Source organism: Amblyomma americanum, chromosome 2 (genome assembly GCF_052857255.1).
Source record: "Amblyomma americanum isolate KBUSLIRL-KWMA chromosome 2, ASM5285725v1, whole genome shotgun sequence".
In the NCBI taxonomy this organism is placed as follows: domain Eukaryota; kingdom Metazoa; phylum Arthropoda; class Arachnida; order Ixodida; family Ixodidae; genus Amblyomma; species Amblyomma americanum.
Genome location: NC_135498.1, coordinates 73,427,871 through 73,447,169, shown reverse-complemented (window position 1 = coordinate 73,447,169; position 19,299 = coordinate 73,427,871). Strand labels below are relative to the sequence as shown.

General features: G+C 44.8%; 1 protein-coding gene across 1 annotated transcript in view; it reads right to left on the bottom strand.

Annotated features, from left to right (window-relative positions):
* Nucleotides 1-18,323, bottom strand: part of LOC144119757 (uncharacterized) — a 70,330-nt gene extending 52,007 nt beyond the window's left edge. Inside the window, exons 1-3 of the mRNA XM_077652301.1 lie at nucleotides 18,207-18,323; nucleotides 17,027-17,744; nucleotides 384-439 (exon numbers count right to left, since the gene is read on the bottom strand). Coding sequence (XP_077508427.1) covers nucleotides 384-439; nucleotides 17,027-17,744; nucleotides 18,207-18,209 — 777 coding nt within the window. The 5' untranslated portion in view covers nucleotides 18,210-18,323. The remainder of the gene's footprint in view (nucleotides 1-383; nucleotides 440-17,026; nucleotides 17,745-18,206) is intronic.
* Nucleotides 18,324-19,299: the final 976 nt, after the last annotated feature.

Below are 19,299 nucleotides of genomic sequence, written 5' to 3'. Positions count from 1 at the left end.
TCTGGGGAGGCGCGTTTAGAACGTTAAAGTTATACCTACATCACTTGGCTGCAGACACCGTAGCTGCCAAAATAATAACTTGGAATGTTTATCTTTTATAATATCACCCGTCTAGTACCGACATTTAAAGGCATAATTATATGTCGTTACTGCTTACATAGGTGTTACCGGCAGCGCCGAATAAATTTCATAATTGAAATATGCATTCAAGAAGGATGTTATCCGCTGTTGCAGCAATCAGTGATGACCTAGGTTTAGATATTAGGGCCGCTCTTTTGGATAAAGAGCTGGCGTTTCTGGCATAATGCATTATCCTAGTCATTTTGTCATGTTTCTTAACAAGCGATACAAGGAATCTAAAGCAATCAAAGGGGTGTGCTTACCATGGTGACTTTGAGCTGCGGTTGAGCCAACTGCTGAGTGGGCTTAGTTGGTGGGGCTTTTTATACAAAATGGAGCTCCAGAGTGCTTTGCGCAAGAAAGCGGCTACGGGAAACTTCAGCTGAAATAAAAGAACGGTTCGAATTTTAATGACCTTGTTATTCGGCAAGGTTGCGGTGCAAAGTCTGCATACTGAGATACCGTACGCGCTCCGAACATTAATGGAGTACCCCGCCCTCACCTTGACAAGGACGCAAGTCATAGGAAGGACGATTTCAGTACTTAAATCGCGATCGTATGCAAGACAGCTTCTCGAAAAGCGCTCCATCGATGTCGGCGTGGTATACTCAATTTTTTTATCTTATTTACTTAGCTTTTTTCGTTTACACGCGATGAATATAAAAAATATTGTTTCTCTGCCCTTTTTTGCGCTAGCACGCATTTTACTTTTTTTCTGTAACTTAATGCATTATTTTGTAGTTCACCCCTCTCTTAAGGAATATTTCTCTTGCTGAAAACCTTTAGGATTTTTATTTTCGTTATTCTTCTCCGTCATTTTCCTCCAGTTTCCTGCTTTCGCTGCTTAACCTTGGGTAGCACCGGAGGATGGGAGTTCGCGTGGACATTGGTCAAGGAAATGGCGAAAGACAAAGTTGAATTTCCGAGAAAGAAGTTGGGTTTTTTATTTAGACAGTGTGCTTTCTGGATTAAAGTATTTACAAATATATGTACACACTGCTCTCCCTAAGAAAGTCCAGTTCATCCAACTGTATGGCCTAAAATCTATTTTTATACCTCTGGTGTACGCCCTGGGGGTGGTCCGCACCTGAGCACGTGTTTCTGCCGGATAGCAAGCAAAGAGGAGTTTGTCCAAAGCAAGTGTTTTGTGTCCGCCTGGAACACAGGAACGGCGCACAAGGGGCAAGAGTCGAAGAAGTTGGATTCAATTAGCATCTTACGATGTAATAGCCGCCGATTTCAAGGCGTTTGTGGTTTTTATAGAAACTTGCTAAAATTTCACTCTTTTCAGTTTGATGCCTATGCTGATGAGGAACTCAAGGGTTTGTGTTCATTTCATGTAGCGAGCATTTGTTCATTCCTTGAAGCAAACATATATCATGATACCAGTTATGTGGAGAGCTGGGCGAGTCGGTGCACGATTGTGTTCCTTTTCTGTGTATCCGTGCTTTGCGCGGTGTTCTTTCTAGAATCGTCATACCTAATGGATACTTTGCTGCATGTTGTCACGGTCGTAGGTTTGAAGAAAGAAGAGGATGAAGTGCCTGTTTGGGTTCAACGCTCTTTATCATAGCTGTTTTGCACTGTTTTTGGCCGTCGATTTCATTGTATATATTTGCCTTGTGTAAACTTATTATTTTAGTATATTGTGTGTAGAGGAGCAGTCTCATGCTAGCCCTAAACTGAAGTCCGCAGGTGCCTTCAGTTACCAAGCTCTGCTGCCTTTTTCGAACGACATATACACCACATGAACATCCGCCGTCCCTACGGTCGTCATTTCGCATTTTTCGAATTTTTGTGCATTCTCCGGCACATATACAGTAGATGTCGAGTACTGGGTCAGCATGCATGGGCGTGTGAGCAGCCGTGACTAGTGGAATCCCACACTCGTGGTGGCGTACGTCATATTCTATTTGAAATTCACGGCAAGCGTGCGGTTTGACAGCCACAAAGAAGAAATAACGAGCTGAGGCGTCTGCAAGTTGATGCATTTCGATATGTTGAGGAAACCCGTCAGTCGCCAATCTCCAGATAGGAAAGAGCTCGCCTGCTGCGCGCAAAATCACTACGATGTCGTAAGCACCGCCAATGGTCGAAATTTCCGGAATCCTTCACTATGGCGTCCCTCATAGCCTGAGTCACGTTGGCAAGTTAAAGCCAAATAGACCATAAACCTTTCGTTTTGGACATCATAGTTTTGCGCATCAAAGCTGCCGACCCCACATCTCAGAGCGATGAGGTTGGAGGCTAATCTAGAAAAACCGACGCTTCGAGTAGGCGAAGATCCACCGCATTTCTCAGCAGTGCACGTGCCTCTCAGATACGGCTGCGACGTTTTTATGCGAGGATGCAGCACCACCGTGCCAACTGCCTTCATGTGAGCATATGCCGCGACTAGAACGCGAAGAACTGCTACGAATGGTACCTGCTAGCTTGCAGCCATGTGAACTCGAGGCCACTCCGGTAATATTCCTATAATACAGGCTGTCGTCTATAATACACATTTATAACATTGCCATCTAGTCTGTTTGCTCTCTGACTGCTCTTGTTATCCGTCGCACTTAACTAATATTCCGCGTATTCCTATAGCGCCTCGACAGACGGATCCCGCCCTATTGGCGAACACGCAAAGACAAGCAAATTTTGTTCAACTGCTGCGGCGTTGGCCTTATCTTAGGAAAATGACGGACCTCTTGGTCCTTATCGCACTGCCGCATGCAGACCGTTACCTATTTCCCTCGTTTCTAACGCACAGGCCCCGAGTTTTCTAACACCAATGCTCAAGCTCTGTTATTCAGCCGCTCCATTCTGCCTCAGCACATATCCAGCCGCGTGAGGACGCCGGCCATGATTGAAAATTTTGGGATACAGCGTACGAAGGTGGCGGTGTCGTTACAGGCCTGCGTTAGCATCCTTCTTTGAATCTCCGCACACGATGGCATTGCGGTGTCCACCATGGGGTCTGTTCTGATGAATGTATACTTTCACAGCATGGGCCTAATAGCCAAGAATAGGCTTCTCGGCTAAGGAACAGAGTATTTCCCAGCCATGTTACTACTAGAGGGGGCGATAAATTTCTAAAAGGTATGAAGCTGTTCTGCGGAGATTTGCGAGAACAAACTTGAGCTGGACAGCGAGGGGCCAAAAAGACAGGTGGCACTGCCTCCTGCACCTGCCTTTTCAAAAATAGCCTAGGAGCGGGGCTTGCATCTCAGACGCACTGTGGAACCCTTACGGCAGTCCTACGGACCAAAACGTCTCAATAGGCGAGTACAAGGATTTTCCTTACATGCCAGGAATTTGCAGCTTATGAGCTGCCATAACTGCATTCCTACACGGCTAACAAACACAACGAGTTGATCGGCATTTTCAAGCAAATACAGTACATATGTGGTCGTGTAGTTTGTGTAAATGTCGAAAAAGGTATGCCATGGCACTGGTGTTCACTGCTCCGAATAAGGTTTCTAGAATCTGTGAAATGGTTGAACATTAAGCAGCGAATGTGGTTTGAGTAAGTGATTCCTTTCGGGCGAAACATGAGTTAAACCGTCCTTGCAAATTGAATGTGGTTTATCAAATGCCGTTGTGTTGCCGAAGGGTGCAGGTAGGTCGAACTGGCAGGTGTATTAGTTTATAATAAGTAGAGCACGAGGGGTCTTTAGGGAATGACAGAGAATCAACTTGGCCGATCATTGTAAAGAGTGTAAAGGCTGCTACCCATATCTTTCCGCTACAGACTTCTTGCCTGTTCATTTATTGCAGATTAGGCGGGAAATCATTGCGGCTATAGGCTTATCTTGCGACTAGGTGACGGATCTGTCAGGGAACTGTACATCGTGCTAACTTGCAGCGTGGCTGGCTTTCTTCATCAGAGCTGTTTACGGAGGGGTTCATGTCATGTAATTTGCCGTAAAAATTTGGTTATTGTGTGTTTTGTAGTGTTGCTTGGCTTGATATGTGATCTATGTATGCTTCCATAAACTTCAATTGCGAGAGCAGCGCTTTTCGTGTCTCGTTTTTTGTCCTCTTCATTCGCGCTGGCAAATTCAGTGCGACATATTACCAAGAAAATCAAATGTCTTTTCTTCTGCAGTAACTCCTAAAAGATACGTTTCTTAATGTGGTTCTGAACCACAAGGAAAACGCCCTGGTAACGAGGTCACACGATTGAGTTAACGTGGCAGTTTGGGAAAGTTGGTACGTGGTCATGGTTAACGAGCGAGAAAGAGATGAAGACGCAGGGAAGAAAACGACAGCACGACACATCCGCTCACCCGCAACTGAACGTTTATTCGGTAAAAATTTGCAATGTGTGTACAAAAGAGGCGAAGGTACAAAAGTAAACAACAATCTAATATTGAATGAAGCAGCACCAGGGATCATAATAAGGAGCGGATTACACGCGTATTACAAAGCAGCGAATATCGGCACCAAAAGAAGAAATACCGGAGATAAAATCAAGTGCCATCTAGGAAAGCTATTTCAGAGCTTGTTAGGGTGACTGAAGGGGTGCTGATGTACGTGTCAACTGATATTGCGATGTAATATGCTTCCTTTAGCTCGCGTGAGTTGCTTAAGGCTTGTAAAAAGACAAGTGTTTTTCTCAAATGTTTGGCGCCCGTCTCTTACGTTTTCCTAGCTGGTCACATTCACTGCAGTGGTCTGCCAGATTATAGCGACCTCAGTTAAAATAACTGTTATGCTCCATAAGGCCGATGTTTAAGCAGCGGCCGGTTTGGCCGATGTAAGAATGACCGCACCTCGTTAGAATTTTGTTGACTGCAATTTTACAGCATTCAACACATTTTTTAACATGATTGATGCTACAGACTGTACTGATGGATCAGGTTGTTGCGTCTGCTCCTACTTGAAGCGATAGCTTCAATACGCCAGATTTTCAACCGGGTACTATCTGTGCATACCTGAACACCTTGGGTCGCGCGATCGCTACGGGTGGCTGGTATAGGTGCAGACACCTTCCAATGCAGTGGCGCATCACTGAACCGCTGCCCCACTGCTCAAATAGTGGTATGAGGACACGTCGCCATTCATGAATGTTAAATAGAGAATGAGCAATTCTGCTTATACGGACACTAAACTATAAAATATAACGTGTCAAGCCCCTAAGGTGGCGCTTAAGTGCCTGCTGCAATTGAATAATCACCACCTGCCTCAGCATGTCTGATCAGTTTAATTAAGTTAAACCGCTACCAATTATTCGACGGCCGCGCACAGACGGCAAAGCTTGGCGAAGGCAGAGAAAATAATGTCTACATGAACACGTTCACCTTATTGTTTCAGCAGATGTGAAGTTCTATGAATGTACGTGATTGCTGCAATCTTTTTCTTTTCACGCTTGCGCCAACTGCTGGCCGTGTGGTACCCGATAGATATTCACTCACACAGACTTGAGAGGGTCGCTTCCAGGAACCCTACTGCTCTCAGGATAGCTGTCTTTTCAAGAAAAGCTTTTAAGCACTGTGCAGGCATGATTTTACTAGGGCCGATCTGAGGGCAGAAACGGCCACCATGTTAAATTTTTTTTGGCTGCGCAGAAGAGCAATTCATGACCGGTTTTGAACTTCTGGGCGCGAAGCACCAGCAGACATGATGAGGCTGATGCTGGTGTGTGCCAGCGGACCAAGGTTCTGCGATAGTTGTGCTTTCAGTGGAAAGAACGGCAGGCTACTGTGTGTGCATCTCGCGAGAGGGGAAGCGTCGTCGCGGAGACACCGTGGCGCTTAGGGAGTTACCTTATCTGCGAAAGGGCTGCTTTGTCCTCCTTGACGAGTAGATGCCGTTGTTCTAGGGTGTGCGCGCGCCCAGTGACAGCGCATCGAGGCTTTGCTCGCATTCAAACCGCGTTGGCGGAAGGGCACCACCTGTACCAAGCTACGTTGTCTTTCGAAACTGGGCTTGGCCCTTGAGGGACACTGCGGGGTTTACGGAGTTTCTCCCAAGCCAACGCCCCAAGAGGAAGCCGGGCGCCAGGCCGGGGGACGCTTGTACCGATTTTTAGCTGTGGGTGTTCGGCGGTTTGTTTCGAACCAACTAGCAGCCTAGAGGGGTGCGCAACCTACTTGCACTTGCACTTGCACCTGCATAAGTGCAAACGTTTGGGTTTGAACAACACCGCGAAGGAGAGGAAGATAAAGGAAAACTCAAGGAAATGCTTGATAAGGCCGCCTAATGAAAACATAAGCATTAGTGTTCTCAAGGTGCACTCTAGAATGGCGATAACGTGACCAATCATAAAATGGAGCAATGTAAAACACAGTGTCATGTATTTAAGGGGACGTTGATGATAAATCAGAGAAGGCTTTATTGATTGGGTACGGAATTATATTAACAGAGACCCCTCTAATTCAAAGTGGAGCTTTCAGATCCAACAAAAGGCCAAGAAACGAAATACAGGTGTAACCATCGCATGCAGATTTTGCCGGTAATTACATGCGTCCACACTTTTAGTACCGATCTGAGGGGCTGTGCTCTGCTGCCCTTTGCTTCAATGCCGTGACAACCCTCCGTCTTCGGAGACGACGTCACGAGTCAGAATATTCTGAATCGATAGTGTCTAAGTGAAATTGCCTCGGTAATTATAGTGCTTTTCTGTTGTGCAGGAGAAACGTCAGCATATTCAAACAAAGCAGAGAATAGATTTCTACTCTGGACATTAATTGGATGCACTACTTTAAAGTGTCTATTCAAGCTAAATTTCTTCCAAAACCATTATACACATTCTCCTCGATTATTTTCTCTTATTGCACTGAATCTTTGGTGCATGTACTGAACTCACAAAATTGTGTTCAATAAAAGGTTTTGTTAGTTGCGAGCGCTTTTGTGTTGATAGCAAGTGCAAAAGTTGCATAATAAGCATATAGAAATTGAGGCTGATATAAGGGTATGAGGAATTATTTTATTTCAGTTTCCAAGATACGCTGATTTTTGAAAAGATACATTGCTCATATATTATTTAGTTGCTTCAAACATGTTGCTTAATCAAAATTAAAATTAATAAATATATCTTTCTACAATGTCTCTATGCTCCAAATTTTATTATTGAATCACTGATTGCGCCATTTAGACGCATGTTTTAGGCGATTTAAAAATATCTAGTTTTCAAAGAGAAATACCCCCCCCCCCCCCCCCCGAAAAAAAAAAGTGTGATATTAGGTCGCGCCCAACGTATAGCGGTGGACTGCACTACCGCGGCCACATTTATTGCTGCTGCTCCGAAATGGTAGTCGACAGAGCGGTGGCGGTGGTGTCCGCCCGTGGGCAAAGTCGCAGTGTTTTAGAGCAGTATGCCGTGGCGCCACATTCTCTTCTTCGACACATTTTCCCGCGCTGCTAACGCTCCCCGTCAGGGTCACGTCGCATGCGTGACATGTTGCAACGGCCCAGTTGCTTTAAAGGCAAACTGAAAAATGCATTAGGCCATGCCAGACTAATTGGCTGACGTCATGTGATAACAAATATCTCATTTTTGACGAAAACATACCTATTATAGGACAGAAAATTGCGTAAACGCGAAGTTCACGTGGCGAACGCCACGCGCTGATCAGTGCAACTACGGTTTTGACATGTCTACAGCGCTTTCGCGAGGGAACATGTTTCGCCGTCAAAGGGCACCGAAATATGCAGTAAGCAGCGTACCGAGCGTAGGAACTAACTCGGAGAGTCTCGCAAATAAATGAGCACAGAACAGACGAGGACGAGAAAGGCCAAATGCAGGAATTCGCGCTGTCGACAACAACAACAACAACAATTCGCGCTGGATATTTGGTCCACCCTCGGTGGACCTATTGCCTCGTTCCTTCCAAATACAGTCCTCTCGACTATACCCCGCTTTCAATAATTCCAATGTCTCCACAACTTAAGCCATGAGCCTTGAATTGCTGCGGCGGATTTTCAGTGCATGGCATTTCTTTGTAGTGTGCGGATGCATAGTTCAAGGCGATGTGAGGTGTCCATGACCCTCTTGCGCCGCAGAATACCGGGACTAAATCTTTATTTAAGTCGATCGGTGTTGTCTATCACCAACCTTCATGAGTGTTGTGGCGAAATTGAGTCCGTAGGTCACTTTTTCCTCTCTTTCCGGTGATTCGCATTGCTCCGTAAAGTTTCCTTGGATATCCCCCTCGCTTGAGTACCGCCAAGAGCTATGGTCGGTAATCAGTCTGCGATTATATTCACGACTGCATAATTACATAAGATAAATTCATCTGCTAGATTTAGAGTTCACTGCTTTTTCTTTTCCGTTTCTTTTTTTTATTTCTTTGTACACATTCCATTATAAGACCAAAATTATCCAAACACTCCACGCCTTGTCCACGAGTGCGTCTGTATCCACAATGAACCCTGGCCAATCCCCCACCGTGGGTATGTACCATTAAGCCTGAGGACATCATCATCATTATTAGGCTCGCACTTTGTGCAATTAGGCTGCGTGTGTGGGTTGTATGCACAAAGTTCATAACAGCGATCTGTCAATGGCATTCACGCTCTCCTGTGATTGTTAGTAGGCCGGTGAAGCTGTTTCTTTCTTAGTGAATCCATATAATTGACCCACTTTTCGCAGGCTACGATTGTACTGACACAAGAAATTCTCTGCTTTTTTCATTTTTTAGCACGCACATACGCGCGTGCGAGCACGTCGTCAACTTGTCAAGTTTGTCGGGAGCACGTGGCATTATTTAATTACCGCGCACTGGAAAGGTGGATATTATTAGCGACATCCTGAAAAATATCCGAGAAGTACCGCGTGCTTGTACCGCCAGCTTTCATTAAAGCAAAAAGACAGCGCTCCTTCGTTCTGCTGAAGGCTACTGGTGCAGAAATGCATTGCGGTGATATTTTTCTCGAGATTAATCTACGGGCTGCGAAACATTGCACTCCGCCTGAGCATCTGATCAACTTACGCTTCTTTGCCTTACTGCAGAGTACGCGTTGAGACATTGTGCAATTGTTTGCATGCTAAAGGTCACGTTTTCTACCGACACTACGTGCGAAACAGCATCAGCTGTGTACTGCACTAAAGGGGTGTAAGATGACTGAATTCTGTTTTTCAGCAAAATTTACTTTGCAATGGCATCACTCGCTTCATGTGAGGTAGGTCAGGTGGATGGAAGCTACAATAACGCCAGCGTTCACTTTGGTATATTTATGGACGTTCTCTGCAGCCAATGAGTTAACCACACGCAAACGCTATCACAAACGAAGCGAACGACAGCAGGCAGCGCACGCAAATGCGAGAGCGGAAAAAAGTGCCAGTCGCAAGGTTTTTAAGCAGTCTTTCTTGGTTCATCTCTCGAGGATATTGTGCACTTTTAAGCTAATGAAATTTAACTCTTGTAGGATGCTTTTATTTTATTTTTTCCTTATGTTTCGCTGCATAACAAATCGGCGCCACACTTTAGCAATACTGTTCTTAGTGTCGAACTGACTTCTAGTTATCACATGAGCAAGTGCCCTTTACATAAGCTTCGACGACCTCCCTGCCAAGTCATAGGCCGGCATTGAGGTTACCTGCGACTGCAGCAGCTGGCGTCATCATTTCGGTTGGAGTGGTTGCTGTAACGCACGCCCAATATTTAAATTTTTGTACTCTACTACTGTAAACTTCCTTGAGCAAGGACGCGAAAGTTAGCGTCCTAGATCGAGCCAGTCGACTGTAGTCCTTGCAGCAAAAGCTGTTATAGCATTAAGTAAAATAAAACTAGCCACCATTTGTTCAAATCTCGTTTGGAGCTTAAGATTTTTTCTGCATTAAACCTTTCAATCAAGTGGTTTAAAAAACTTCGGGAAGGCTCGGTCTTATGCACGGCAGAACGATCTGAACTCATCTTCAGTTTTAGATTCGGACGATGTTCCACTTAATTTTCCGCGAATGGCACCTAAAAGTATTTTATCCTTCAAAGAAAAAAACGGTGAAAGCTGTGGCAAAAAAAGTGGTAGGTTTGGGTTATGGAGGTTTAACCTGCCAAAGCGACTAAGGCTATGAGAGACACCATAGTGAAGGGGCATGAAAATTTCGACCACATGGGGTTCTTTAGCGTGCACTGACATCGCACAGTACACTGGCCTCTAGACCTCCTCCTCCATAGAAATTCGGCCGCCGCGGCAGGAATCGAACCCGCATCATTCGGGCCAGCAGCCGAGCGCCATAACCACTCAACTACCGCGGCGGCATAAACGTGGTTGAGTTTTAACATAGTGAAACCAAGTAGAGGTACAAAAGCATTTGGTTAGGTTGGGTAGATCACGGTTTTGCTTTGCTCGGTCGTCCACTCGTCGGGCGAGTATATTAGTTAGACAGGAGCATTAGTTGTTGAAGACGACGATGTGCAATGCACAGCGCGAGAGTGTGCATATTAGTTCGATTGTGGTATTAGTTGATGAATACAACGGTGTGCAATGCACAGCGCGAGAGTGTGTTTCATTTCAGTTAGTTTACCTTAAGGGCCTTCGCATTACGGAGGATTGAAGTTTAAATTCAGGCGTGATCTGCTGCGGCGATATCATAGTGCTCACGTGCAGTGGACAACGAAGCTGATCTGTTCGCGCAGCCGCATGTTAAAATTCCAGACACGGTAATATTTATTTATATAATAATGATTTGGCTAAGGTCATCATCAAGGTCAACCTTGACACAAACTCGCTGAGCCGCTTTGACCGCATGAAGTATTGCTTCGCACTAAAATACACTCGTGCAATTGCTTCTTCGAGTTTCAAGCAGAGGAAGATTCAGAACCCCAATTTCTTTGTGAGGTTACGCTTACCACGTTTGGTACTCAAGATTGATTTTTTGGGTTACTTAAAGCGTCCATAAGCCAAGCCATTTCGCAATTTCTAATGTCTTTCACGCTTGAATTTCTGAATGGCCGCAAACTTTGCGTCATGACGTATGTTGATATTCGATAAAATTCACTGCATTCTACGCAGGAGCTGGGGATGTCTCCTCATCAGAAACGCTAAACAAGCTGGAAAATCATGATCCTCAATGGTTTATTTTCAACATGTTGAAGATGGGTGGTACTTAGACCACAGTAAAATTAGAGCAGTGCGATCGTTCGTTTTCTATCATTTGGGAACATCATCAAGCTCCTCACAATATAAGCACCTTAGTTATTATTGCACGCGTGCGTGTTTATAAGAAATGGTTGCGTGAATGATTTATATCTACGGAGTAATATAAAAAAACAACCATGAAACTGGACAAGGCAACAAATTCAGGCAGCATAATTTACTGCCCAATTCTACAGAATTTCAGGCCGCGTCTGGTAACTACGGCTTGAATGCTTTACCTATCCTGAAAGTAAGGAGTCCTTTCCTTCATTTTTATGCTTTTTCGAAAATAGTCATGCTACTTGTTTTGCTAGTTATATCTCCAGAAATTTTAAGATAAGAACACTTCAAACTAGTCGAGTTTTGTTAAGCTATTTTTTGCATAATACATTCCGCTTCCAATGTTGGAAGAGATGAGGGAATTAATTTACCGAGACCCTTCAGTTGGTAAATCAAACTATTTCAAATTGCGTATCGTGACTTTCATACAGGATCCTGCGGCTACAGGGCTTGAGAGGAAAAACATTTTGTAGTATGAGGGGCTATATGTGGAGAAATTCATGAAAAACGTTTGTTGTTCAATTTTCAGATAGACAAAAAATACTGCAGAATTCGTGGCGAACACCTGCAAATAATGTGCTTGTATGAATATAGAAAGATATTTTAACATGGGGGCAACGACACTAATAGCCCTGTCCCATTGGAAGAGTGAAAGTCATTCGAAATGAATGGCATTCGATGCATCTAAGGGCAATCAGTCTCTTTAGGTGGTACACTGTAACCAAAAATGTCATTCGCAAATTATAGTGATGGCGTTCAGTGAAAAAACAAATGGTACATTTAACGCACAAAATGTATTTGAAATCGTGTAGTATTTTTAAAGCGGGTGAAAACATTGCTGTGCAATATTATAGTCTTCAAATATTATTCGGAAGTGGCCTCAAAACCGAGAATTGTTTCCTCGGCCAGGGTGTCCCATATGTAAACACGAGGACATTGAGGCCGACATTCATCACTTACTCTGGGACTCCCCAGCTCTCAAGCCTGCAAGGATTCGGCACCTGATGGTAGCAGGTCTTTCACCAAGCAACCCTGCTTCATACATTGCCTGGACGCAGGGACCGTACCATCGTTCTCTACTTGACTTCATCAAATCAGCTAACCTTTTTCGATTCATTTAACGTCTACTGCATCATTCATCACACCTTCACCCATTATTGGCGCCCTGGTGCAATAAATTTCGCTTAAAAAATATTATTTGGTCATGCTGTACAACGTTATAACCATAAATGTTACAGCTTTACAGCCTAGCTTAACTCACGTGGACCGCCAATCAACAAGATACGCAGAACCCATAATGATCGACGGTCACGGGTAAGGACATACTTCACGCTCTGCCGCTGCCGTTGGCCGCTGCTGAAACCGGGAGTAATAATTATCCACGGCATCCTCTAGTGAGAATAGTTTCACACCAAATTTACTTTTTTTTAGCAGACTTCAATGAATAAACTTTCAACTTCAGCGGTGCGCGCATTATTTTTTGTAGCCAAAGCGACACTGGCCGAGGTTGAGCAGTTTCGCGGCGGCTCCTGAAGAGCCGTGTTGCGCATGCATGAGGAGCACTGATGCAAGACAGGGCACAGCTGGCGCGCCTCGCCGGTCTGCACCTCCTCTGGAAACCACACTACGTGACCAACCGCGTGACGAACCACGTGACTAGCCATGGCGCCGCCGTCAGGTGCTCCGCACTACGTAGCCAGCCCCGTGGTCAACCCCTTGCGCTCTCAGTGAAAAATAATAAAAAAAAAACCCTCGTCGAGGCTGGGAATCGAAACAGGGCTTTTGGCGCTTGAGGCGGAGACGCCACCACTCCGCCGCAGCGGCTCAAGCGTTAACCGGGAATAAAAGCGTATTTAGTGAATGCGCGCCTTTCATATATTAACTCTTCCGAACCACATGTCGCCGCGCTTACGCTACGTATATCCTGGCCTAACAGAGCTAGGCCGTCATCAATTTTTTCGCTTTGCTAGTTTCACCTACGTGTCAGGTATCCAAGCTCTTCCCGGCGAATAAAATGTTTTACAATCAATCCAGAGTAGATAGTTAGTTCGAGACCGAATGCGAATGAGTGCTTCAAGCTCATTCTACGGTGAACGTCATTCGAAGCTAATGACGTGAAGCGTTCTTGTGTAGCAGCCGATTAAAGACATTAGACGCTAATGTCATTCGATGCAAATGACAATTAAATATGCTTGTGTGACAGGCGTATAATCCGCTTTTAAAAAGGGTGCGAGGTCAAGCAGGATGCGGTTTCACTTTCATTTTTTCTTTCCAACTTTTTCATTTACAAGTCAGAGATAACATTCTGGAACTAAAGTATATATGCCTAAATTTCTTCTTAAGCTTATTGAAAATATTTCTTATACCTATAGAGCATTCGTTTTTTTTCTGTTGCTTGTCTCACACTGAAGATTTAGTAGTTTGCTAAAGCTTCTTGAAATATTTTACTTTTCGAATACACTGGGAAGACATCGATGCCTCGATTTTCTGTCAATTCACGAAAGAAACTCAGGCTACGAGCAAACCAATATATCCTTTGATAAATGTTTTGTAGTAAGGCTCTGTGCCGCATAGTCGTCACCCTGATAACAAGAGCAGACTTTCATGCTCTGCCCCCAGCAAGCAAAAAAGGCATAGTCACATACAACTCAATGCTGCAGTGAAGCTCCACCCACATCCAGGAGCGGCGCACTGAATTCCTCGACGACAAAAAAATTAGTCATTGTTAAGACTTCTCTTGTGACCTAAACAAGAAGCTAATCATGAGAAGAAAGTTATAAGCTTTTCAATTCTGATGCATGGCTTGTTTATTAAATTCAAGCATTTTAAAGCTTTTTTCGTTTAATTTTGTGACTGGCTAGCGGAGGAATACAGCGTGCCGCGGACCGTGGCGCAGTATTAACAGCTGCTGATATTTTTTTAATATGTATACTATTATAGATGAAGAAATTCCCCTTGGGACGGCCTCCAATGAAGGCACTACTGGAAGCGCAATGTAGAGTTGCGATAGCACAACCGATCAGAAAAAAATAAGCCGTTTCTGAAATGCACTAAAGGAAAGGTTTCTCCGCAACCTACCTGGTAATCACCTAGATGTGTTTCTGTAACTTTATGAAATTCATGTAGACGTAAGGAAGGAAACGTATTCGGTATAAAACATTTCAATTTTAAACAAAGCTATTTTCGAAGAAGTGGGGAAATTGTATAACCACTATGTAAAACGTAATTCAAAATAATGAAAATGGCTGTGTTTAGTTAACGAGATACACACACCTAAATAAACAACAGGCGCAAGTTTCATGCTGCAAATTAAGTAGCTAGATTAAAAGTATTGCTTCATTAAAGTAAAATTTCATAATTCGATATTTATATAGCACTGGCATTTTTACAGTTTAACTATCGATACTTTGAAGGCACATGCAAAGGCATATTGCCACCACCATTTGCAACCATTTGCCACCACCATTTGCCACCACCATTTTTAGAGATAGACTTCCAGGCTTTGGATGTGACTCAGCGAAAGCTGCTCTACCTTTTGTATAGCCACATGGCCTTACATTATGCCATGGCACCACCCTCAGGTGGCGCATTACGCCCTCATCAGAACCTCCTCCTTCCACGGTAGCCACCCTCTGCGTGGGTCTTCCCGTGATAGCCTACTTTCGGTGGCATATTCCTCCGCTCTTATCATAACCTGCCAAGCCACTGGGCCACCCGTCACTTCCTCTTTTCCTTCATTCGCTCACACGTGGAGAGAGAGATTTTCCACTCTTAAATTTGCCACATATCCAGGGTGTCATCTATACAATTGAATCGAATAGGATTAAATGAACTTTTATTGTGCAATTTCATTTTTGAGGAAAGCTACGTAAGCTACAAGAACTTGGCAAGTAATTAAGCTGCTACGGCTCAAGCTGCTGCTTTCACGGCAAAATTGTGGGCTGTATAGGTAAATTAAATCTATAACGGCTTCCTCTAAAAGATATTAGTTCTACTTCAGCTGGCTATGACCGCCTAATGTAGGCTTCTCTCTCTGCTCAAGGCATAATATAAATAACAATAAATGTAAAGACACAATTGTATTTCATTTTTCCGGCACATAATTATTTGGTTTTTATTGCTTTGTTTATTTTACCTATCACAATTGCTTTGTTTTTTTGTCATGGGTTGTCGCTTTGTAGGCTAATTACCTAAACGCTCAGTGGACTCTGCCACGCAACCAACTGCAAGATGCCGACTGACTGACAGTCCCGATGTCCATTGCTTTGATGAAAGAACCTGATTGCCTTGGTCAACATTATGCAAGCTTCGACACTAACGGTGCGCATAACCAAGCTGTCACTACAGTGTTGTTGTCGTCTCTTTTCATGGGATACTAGAAGCGTAACAACGACCCTTGACCCCCAATAATTTTTCGGCTCTTAAGGTAGCATCAAGACCCTTCCTCGCTACACTCTTGTACACCACCTGACGAAAAATCAGAATTGAATGTAGATATGCAGAATAAAAAATGACAAAAATGAAGGTGAAATTCAAGCGAAAAACTTAGAGACACAGAATGTAGATTTGTAGAAAATAATTTTATTTCTCCTTCAGCGCCTTGAACGAAGCTCACGCATAGAGAGAACAGGCAGCCATAACTTGTGTTCTTGTTATTCGAATGAGTTGCAGCCGGAAGAATTCTGAAAACGAAGGAAAATAAAAATTCATAGTTAGACATAACAGACACTGACAGGATTTGTAGTATGCTACACTGAGAAAAACTTAATCCTAAACCGTAAGTGCAGTAGTTATTTTAGACCATTCTCTCTATAAAAGCTACCAGCAAAGCAAAAAACGCATGCATCTGCATTTACAAGGTTAATAGTTAGGGTCCACAGCAAATGAACTTGTCTTAAAGTTGACGCATTGGTTACGAAGTTGCTCATGCGGAACGGAACAGCAGCGTTCTTATTAGACTGACGATTAGATACATTTCCTGCGCTATGTTTCAGCGCAGGGCGTGCGAAAGAATTTGGGGTACTTCTTAACCACATTCTTAAGAAAAATTATCATAGCATTTATGTTGCCTGCTATGATATTCGAAATCGGGGTCTGAGGTACTTGAGATTTACAAGCTAAAACTCCTGTTTAAACCGGCTCGCTTGCGTTACATAGTATGCATTACTCAACACCTTCTAGAGTATTCAAGTACTCGGCATTGAATTATCTTATGTGATCACCCCAATCTGACTGAACAATCGACCTCAATCTACCAAAAAATTCCCACTGATGGACTTTACGACTAATTAAAAAATTTGTTGGCCCTCGGATTTTTAAATTTCGCGGTTCTCTGCGATTCGTCCAGTAGGGGTCAAGCGTTGGCGATTACCCGACCATTTCAATCGCATTTATAGATCGCTGGGAGTTCTCATAGTACTACTGGCACAGTTGTGCAGCGGTTAAGCTATCTCTCATTTACTCTACAGGTGGCTGGCTAAAACAGTGCCACTGGTGAGGCTGAGACCCCGGTTGCTTTTTCCAAGCTCCGGTAGGGTTCATGCCCAGCGCGAAAATCCACGGGTGGCAATTGCATAGAACTGCCACCAGTCGTGGCGGATTGTTTGAACACCATATGGCGCGTAGGTCGCCACCTGCCGCAGTGGGCAGGTTTTGATGACATCACAAGGCAGCGCAATCTTTCTCGTCCGATGGCGGAGTTTCATAACAAAGAAGCCTGAAAGTTTTGCGGACTAACCTATATTCTGTCGTATTAACGCGGATATAAACTCATACTCACACTTCTTCTTGCGGAGAAGAGCGCCGTAGTGGAATGGAGAGCCGAGGCCGTAGCCGTAGTTCAGGCCGTAACCGAGGAGACCATGGCCGAAACCGTAGTGGCCGGCACCGTAGCCGAGAGTGCCAACACCGTAGCCGTAGACTGGGGCGGCGTGGTAGGCAGCGACCGCTGGGGCAGCGTGGGCAACGGTGGTGGTGGCAACAGCTGGGGCGGCGTGGACGGCAGCGAAAGCTGGGGCAGCGGCGTAGGTGGCGACTGGAGCGGCGTGAGCGACGGTGGCGACGGCTGGGGCAGCGTGGGCGACAGTGGTGACGGCTGGAGCAGCGGCAACAACTGGAGCAGCAGCGTAGGTAGCGACAGCTGGGGCAGCGTGATAGGCGGCAACGCGAGTCACAGCTGGGGCGACGGCGTAGCTTGCCACGGCTGGGGCAGCGTGGGCGACGGTGCTCACAGCTGGGGCAGCGTGGGCGACAGTGGCGACAGCTGGAGCGTGGGCAACGGTGGCCACCGATGGAGCGTAGCCAGCGTAGCCAAGACCGTAGCCATAACCTCCGTAGCCGAGGCCGTAGCCCAAGCCTCCGTAGCCAAGGCCGTAGCCGAGGCCACCGTAGCCAAGGCCGTAGCCGAGGCCACCGTAGCCAAGGCCATAGCCGAGGCCGTAGCCGGTGTAGCCAGCAAGAGCGCTGGTGGCAAGAGCCAAGAGGACGCAAGCACGGATCTGGAAAATAAAATTGTTTGGATATTTCTATTTGCAGAAGGCTTTTTGAAATCCGAAACGGCGAACTGTGGGTGGTTGTTTAGCTCCTGGGAAGCGCGTATAAAACGTTAAAGCTACACATACATCACCTGGCTGCTGACAGCGTAGCTTCCAAAATAAGAACTTGTTATGCTTATCTTTTATAACACCCGTCTGGTAGCGACATTTAAGGACATAATTATATGTCCTTACTGCTCACATAGATGTTACCGGCAGCGCCGAATAAATTTCATAATTGAAATATGCATTCAAGAAGGATGTTAACCGCTGTTGCCGCAATCAGTGAGGACCTAGGTTTAGATATTAGGGCCACTCTTTTGGATAATGAGCTCACGTTTCTGGCATAATGCTTTATCTCAATCATTTTGTCATGTTTCTTCACAAGCGATACAAGAAATCTAAAGCAATCAAAAGGGTGCTTACCATGGTGACTGAGCTGCGGTTGAGCCAACTGCTGAATGGTCTTAGTTGGTGGGGCTTTTTATACAAAAAGGAGCTCTAGCGTGCTTTGCGCAAGAAAGCGGCTACAGGAAACTTGAGCTGAAAAAAAAACGGTTCGAATTTTAATGACCTTGTTATTCGGCAAGGTTGCGGTGCAGAGTCCGCATACTGAGAGACAGTACGCGCTCAGAACAGTAATGGAGTACCCCGCCCTCACCTTGACAAGGACGCAAGTCATAGGAAGGACGATTTCAGTACTTAAATGACGATCGTATGCAAGACAGCTTCTCGAGCAGCGCTCCATCGGTGTCGGTGTGGTATATTCAATTCTTTCTTATTTACTGTTTTTTATATACGTGGTGAATATAAAGAATATTGCTTCTCTGCGCTTGATGCCCTAGCGCGCGTTCTGTTTTCCTTTCTGTAATTTAACCCATTATTCTCAGTTCAGTCCTCTCTTAAGGTATATCTCTTTTGCTGAAAACGTTTAGGTTTTTATTTTTGTTATTCCTCTCCATCATTTTCCTCCAGTGTCCTGCTCTCGCTGGTTTACCTTGATTAGCACAGGAGGTTTGGAGTTCTCGTGGAAATTGGTGGAAAAAATCACAAAAGATCAAGTTGAATTGCCCAGAAAGAAGTTGGGTTTTTTTTTTATTTCGACAGTGTGCCTTCTGGAATAAAGTATTCACAAATATATGTACACATTGCACTCTTTAAGAAAGTCCAGTAACATCCAGTGGTACGGCTCAAAAATGCATTTTTATACCTCTGGTGGACGGCCTGGGGGTGGTCCGCACCGCGCATGTGTTTCTGCTCGATAGCAAGAAAAGAGGGGCTTGTCCAAAGCAAGAGTTTTGTGTCCACCTCGCAGACAGGAATGGGACAGAAGGGGCAGGAGTCAAAGAAGTTTGGTTCAATTAGCATCTTACGACGTAATTGCCGCCGATATCAAGGCGTTTGTGGTTTTTATAGAAAATTGCTAAAACTGCACTCGTTTCACTCTGATGCCAGTGCTGATGAAGAACACAAGCAGGCGTATTCTGTTCAAGTAGCCAGCATTTGTCCATTCCTTCAA